Below are 6,000 nucleotides of genomic sequence, written 5' to 3' on the forward strand. Positions count from 1 at the left end.
AGTCTCAGCAGGTACCAACTTATTGCCACGGTTGTTTCATCTACATTTTTTTTCTTTCTGAGGTATGTTAAAGCAGAATCCCAGATCTCCTGTCATTTTATCCTTACATACTTTAATATCACTATGCTATCATCACATCTTATAAAATTAACAGTAAGTTCTTAGTATCATCTTATACCCGGTTCACTTTCGCATTTCCCCAATTGTCTTGAAGATGTCTTTTTAGACTTGATTTGTTCAAACCTCAATACATGCAAGGTCCTTACATTGCATTTAATGGATGTCTCTTAAGTCTCTCTCAATATAGAGCAGTCCCCACTCCACCCTTGCCTTTTCCTCCTACTTGTTAAAGAACCCTGATAAGTTGTCCTGTAAAAGTCCCATATTCTAGACTTACCAATTTGCTTTTTCCTGATGTCATTTACCTTATTTCTCTACCCCTCTGTATATCCTGTAATTTATAAGTTGGCTCAAAGGCTTAATTAGATCCAGGTTATATTTGGGGGAAGATACTTCATAGGTGCACTATATAGAAGTGATATTTGATACTTGAGCTCATGATTTAAAAACTGATTCCTAACATGCAGTGTTTGAAGAGTAGAAATTCTCCATAGTTCTTTGAAAATGTTTTAAGAATAAAAAATGATGAGCAAAACTAGGTCAGAAGTCAGTTGTTATTGCTGCCCCCCCAGCCCCACCCCTGCCGTTTATTCTACTCACTTGTCAGAAACTTTTCATGTTAAACCTAGTCTTACATCATTTGTGGCAGATGAATTCCTATGTGATCATCTTTTATCCGTTGCTGACCACAAGAGGGCATCCACTGAACATTTTTTAAGCATTGTTCCATCTTGTCATCTTGTGTATAATTGACCTAAAACTGAGCTCAGATCAGCTCCCACCCTTCTTTGATTATTGTAGGGGTGGTTAACTATAAAAAATATATTGTTGTATATACAGTAAAGTGGCCTAAACCTTTGTTCAAAATCACCTGCATTGCTATTTTCATTAAAAACAATGAATTTCAAGTATATAGTGTATATACCCAAGTAAAAGGTTGTCGGAACAGCATGATGTCAAAGTATCCCTCCAGAGGTGGTTTGTTAATTTCAAAGAGGGAATACTTACCCTTAGGATAGAGAAATCTGGCCATTTCTACCACCTTAAGCAAGTGAAAACAGCCCACTCATAGCAGGACATTCTGAAATTGCATGCATCCTCAGGTATGCAGGATTACCTACAAAGTATCCTGGACTAACAAAGGAAAGTTGAACCTAAACTTAACCAAGCCCTTAGACCTTGTTTCTAGTTTACAGGAAATAAAGGGTGAGAGAAAACCAAATAAAACATTACCGCAGGGACTTCCCTGGCGGTCCAGTGGTTAGATCTCGGCACTTTCACTGCCGTGGCCTGGGTTCAGTCCCTGGTCAGTGAACTAAGATCCCACAAGCCGTGCAAGCTGTGCACAAGCCGTGCAGAGCGGCCAAAAAATTTTAAAAAAAGTGTAAAAAAGACTCTTAAAAAAAAACAAAACGAAAACATTACCACAGTTAGATAAATCCAGAATGTGGTGTAGTTGACGAGGCATATGGTCTGACTCTTCCCAGAAAGTCAGTGTCATGGGAAAAAAAAGAAATTGAAGGAGCCAGTCTACATCATGAGAAACATAGCTAAATGCAATACCTGGAAAACTGTTAGGTGACTCATAAAGGTGTTCTAGTAAAGGCCAGGACACTAATGATGGAAAGGTACTTGAGGAGTTTGAGTAAAATTGTTTCATGAAATGTGAGCAGAAAGCAGCAGCATATATACAATTTATATTATTTCCTAAAATGTGCTTTGAAATTATGTATATGAAACATTATAGAATTTCATTATTTCATATATATACCTAAAAGTTGATATTTTCATGTTAGCCAAAAACTTTTTTTAGTCTCATTGGGCAAAGTGAGGAATTGCCTTATATTTGGACATATGTGGTTTTATTTCAGACGAACTTTTATTATTTCATTAATAGAGTGCTTTCCTTTCTATCTTTTAGACAGAAATGGACCTATAGCTAATTGTGGGGTGTTTTTTTAGTGTGGATGAGGAAACCCAGATTTTAAATGGGCATGGACCTCATCCACTAATGACATAAATATATTCTCATCAACAATGACAAAACATTTTGAGATTTTTATCTTTCATCATTGTAGACTATATTGTAAAAATCATAGTGGAAATGATGAGAGAGATGAAGAAGATGAGGAACGAGAGAGTAAAAGCCGGGGAAAAGTAGAAATTGATCAGCAACAACTAACTCAGCAGCAACTTAATGGAAACTAGGTATGAAAGTTAATTATATTGGCTCTGTTGTCAGGATACAGTATACACACTGATAAATACGTATTGAGGTAATAATGTGCAGTATGATTTTTTTAATGCTATTATGTTTAGTTAAGCATGTTACTAGAATGCTGAGGATGTGTAGGCTTGCATAGTTTTTTTTCTTTTAACTAGCTGATTTCGTAACAGTAAACACAAGCTATCCACTTTATCAATAAATGTAGTTGTAATGTCAAACCAATAAGATATTCTTGCTCCTCAATAACATTATATTATTGTGTTCCCCTCAAGCATCATATTTTACATTTTTTTATCATCTTTTAAACAGGTTCATGGGACAGAGTTAGAAAACTGGGAATGAATAAGACATCCATAACTACTATTCTTTTTTCACTGTTTTCTAAAATCAAAAAGGGTTTGTAACTTTTTACTGCCCAACTCTTAGATCCTTCATTGAACTGCCTAAAAACATCATGTTTGTTTTATGAGCCTTCACTAGATGGCAGAGTTTGACATGTTGATATTACGTAGCTGTAGTTTGCAGTTTCTGGGAAGCAATTGAAACACTATTAACCCTGTGTATAGTGTCAACAGTTAAAGCAGACATTGAAATGAAGTAAGCTATATTTCTGGACTGAACAAAGTTCTACTGTTTAGAGTGTCTAAGTTTGTTTAGTGGATTCATACTCAAGGGAAAGCATAAGCAAATTTCACTTTACAGTGCAAACACGCCTCTGGTGGCAGCACATGGGAATTTGTGAATTTTTTTTCCACACTCAAGTAATGGAGGCTAGAAATGAAGAGAACCTTCTTTTTCTCTTGGCTTCGACAGCACATGCTAAAAATCTCTTCCAAGAAGTGTGCTAAAGCTTTTCATTTGGTTCCTGTTAAAGTTGTTCTCACTGACCAGCATGGACTCAGGCAACCGGTGATTATAAGCTCTGAGCTCCAGTGCTTATGGCAAAATTCTCTTGACAGTAACCCTCTTCTCTTTTCATGTCATACAAAGAGCTTCTAGCAAAATGATTGGATCCTTTCAAGTTTAAACTAACATTTGGCAACAGCAAATTAAGCCTCTTTAACCTTTAAAGCGTTACCACTTACTAAGGACTTCAGCCACCGTGTCTGAAACCCGTTCCTCTCAAGTGCCGTGTTGTTGTGGAACACTTCATATATTGGCCCAAAGTACGTAAGGAGATCTCATGTGCTGTAGAAGTAAAAAAAAAAAAAAAACAGTCTTTGCATAAAACAGTATTTATTTTTAATTTTGTGACCACTATTTTAGAAACTTTATTTAATATTTTTAATGTTTTCATTCATTGCTTTGCTTATCTATAAAATAGGCTTCTGTGCCCTATTTTTCTTCTGGTAGGGTTCAGTGTTGTTTTATTGATCATCAGAATTGTTCCTCAAAGCCTAAGAACCCAGCTTTTTAGAAAGGATTTTCACACTGGCATTTCTAGCTAGTGATATTTTCTTCCACTTACCTGCTGAAGCACATTTATATATTTCTTTATGGCAAAACCAAAAAATTTTAGTTGTGTTCTGCCGAATATTACCATAGCACCTCAATATCAAGGGTAGGGATTCTGATTTATGAATTATTAGTTAACCTACCACATTAAAGCAAATTAGCCAACAAGAAATAACATGTTAACTTGACTGTACATTGAGATATTCTTCAGCTTATGGAAAAGCATTTTAAAAATGTAACAGGTGGAAAATTACACTGTGCTTAACGACTGATTTTTTTAACTGCTAGTCCCTTAAAGTCACATTTGTCAAGTGTGTATTCACACATTTACTTAAATCAAGGGACTCGATGATTGCTTTATTTTAACCATCTTTTATTATTTTTAGAAGGAAACTAGCTTTAGTAGTGGATTGCCCTATATGTTTTTCTCCTTTTGCTCTAAATATACCATTGGATTTTGTGTGTGTGTATGTGATGAATTTTCAAAATTCACCATGACTTGAAGTGCAACGACAGATCTAGATGTTTGTTTACCAAGCTATGTGACTTTTCCCAAAGGATCTGTACTTTATTTCCTTACAGCAGCTTGAAACCCATTATGTTAAATCTTTGAATCACTGTGTCTAGATCATTTTTACATTGTGTGCCATAGACTTACCCATGGAATAATAGAGCACCTTCATTTTTGGACAACTACTGTAATGATGTTTTTAGGAAAAATGGAAGGTGCCGGGGGTAATAATGGCCAGTCAATAATCATGTAATGGACTTCAAATACAATAGCTGTCAGTTAATGAATTTGTTATGTAATAAACTGTGTGGGTTTCTTCAACCCTTTCTCTGCCACTAGCAACCAGAATAGCACTTTACCATTTGGTTGGCTAGATAAGTGGCTGGCTACCTATTTTTCTCACTGTGGTGTGATTGGCTAAATAGTCTTTCATTAAAAATTGAAATGTAAATTGAAGTCACATGAAAAATCACCTTTGGTTGTAAACCTCCAATATTTTGATTCTCTATCATGTTTTCGTCACATGCTGAGTAAAAGTGCCTTACAATGTAAAAATTGTACAGTACTTATGTTCCCGAGTAGCATCATCATGTTCTGGGTAGTAATTACATCGTGGTATGACTATTTAGAAAAATGGACCTCAGCAGTGTATTTACTGTTCATCTCCTAAGTCCTTAACTGTAGTTTTAATAAGCATGACATTATTTGATAAGTATATAACATTTACATCATTTCAAAAAATACTGTCTTTTATGCGTATTTTAGCTTGAAATTTTGAAGCGTCTTTTCTTTTCTCCTGTTTTCTTTTTTCCCTTTTTTGTTTTGTTTTCGTTATCGATATTAAACAGTGTAATCTTTGCAAGCGTATATTGAAGATTATTCTGGAGCATTTATTGCCTTACCAGAAATGTTAGTAAGAAATGTTCTTTAGAGTAGAAAGATAGACTTGAGTTTCTATACTTTAATAAGAGCTCTTTGTTCCTAGGGGAGGGGGGATGGGAGGGGTGAGTTTTACTTTCATCTCAGTTTATTAAATACCCACAACTGAAATACATTTTATTTCAAGGATCATGAATTTTAGAATTTCAGATAGTACTTGCTCAGGAGTACATGCTACTCAAGATATTAAGAGAATAACAAGATATGTAGATCTACTGTTGAATCAGAATCTATGTACTTGAACAAATGTGTGACTCAAATATCTCAAAGCAAAAGAAAAGTGTTCTAGAATGTTCTTGCTTTTTTAAAAAGCACTAAAGTTAGACCAAGGTATACAGTTTTGTTCTAACAGACATTTAGATTAATTGTAAAGATAAGGAATGCATTATGGGTCAAAATCAAACATTCCTCTCATGTTATGTATATTTTGTTCCTGTTATATTGGCTTTATTTTCAGAATTGTAGTTTGTAGTATTAGTTTCCTTTTATTGGTATTCTTGCATATACTATTCATTCAATAAATGAATTATGACTTTCATGTTTGTATTTATGTCTTTTTTGTGCAAGGGTATGATGAAGCTTATTTGTAACAGCAATAGTACTGTGTTCCTTTTAGTCTTGCTTTTATTTCAAGGTGAAATACCTAGTTTGTTTAATAAATTTGTCGTTAAACAAGTATGAGAGAAAAATGTGAATTTGAGTTTAGTTCAAAGTTTCACACATAAGGCTTTATCAGGGAGAGAATCAG

General features: G+C 34.6%; 1 protein-coding gene across 5 annotated transcripts in view; it reads left to right on the forward strand.

Annotated features, from left to right (window-relative positions):
- PHF6 (PHD finger protein 6) overlaps positions 1–5,790 on the forward strand; it is a 53,509-nt gene extending 47,719 nt beyond the window's left edge. For 4 of the 5 annotated variants that reach the window (XM_057538716.1, XM_007174522.2, XM_057538718.1 and 1 more), the window contains 2 exons: positions 2,199–2,328; positions 2,657–5,790. In XM_057538716.1, coding sequence (XP_057394699.1) covers positions 2,199–2,328 — 130 coding nt within the window. In that variant the 3' untranslated portion in view covers positions 2,657–5,790. The remainder of the gene's footprint in view (positions 1–2,198; positions 2,329–2,656) is intronic. The other variant, XM_057538717.1, reaches the window with a different exon arrangement.
- The last annotated feature ends 210 nt before the right edge of the window (positions 5,791–6,000 follow it).

The sequence above is a fragment of the Balaenoptera acutorostrata genome, chromosome X (genome assembly GCF_949987535.1).
Source record: "Balaenoptera acutorostrata chromosome X, mBalAcu1.1, whole genome shotgun sequence".
Taxonomy (NCBI): domain Eukaryota; kingdom Metazoa; phylum Chordata; class Mammalia; order Artiodactyla; family Balaenopteridae; genus Balaenoptera; species Balaenoptera acutorostrata.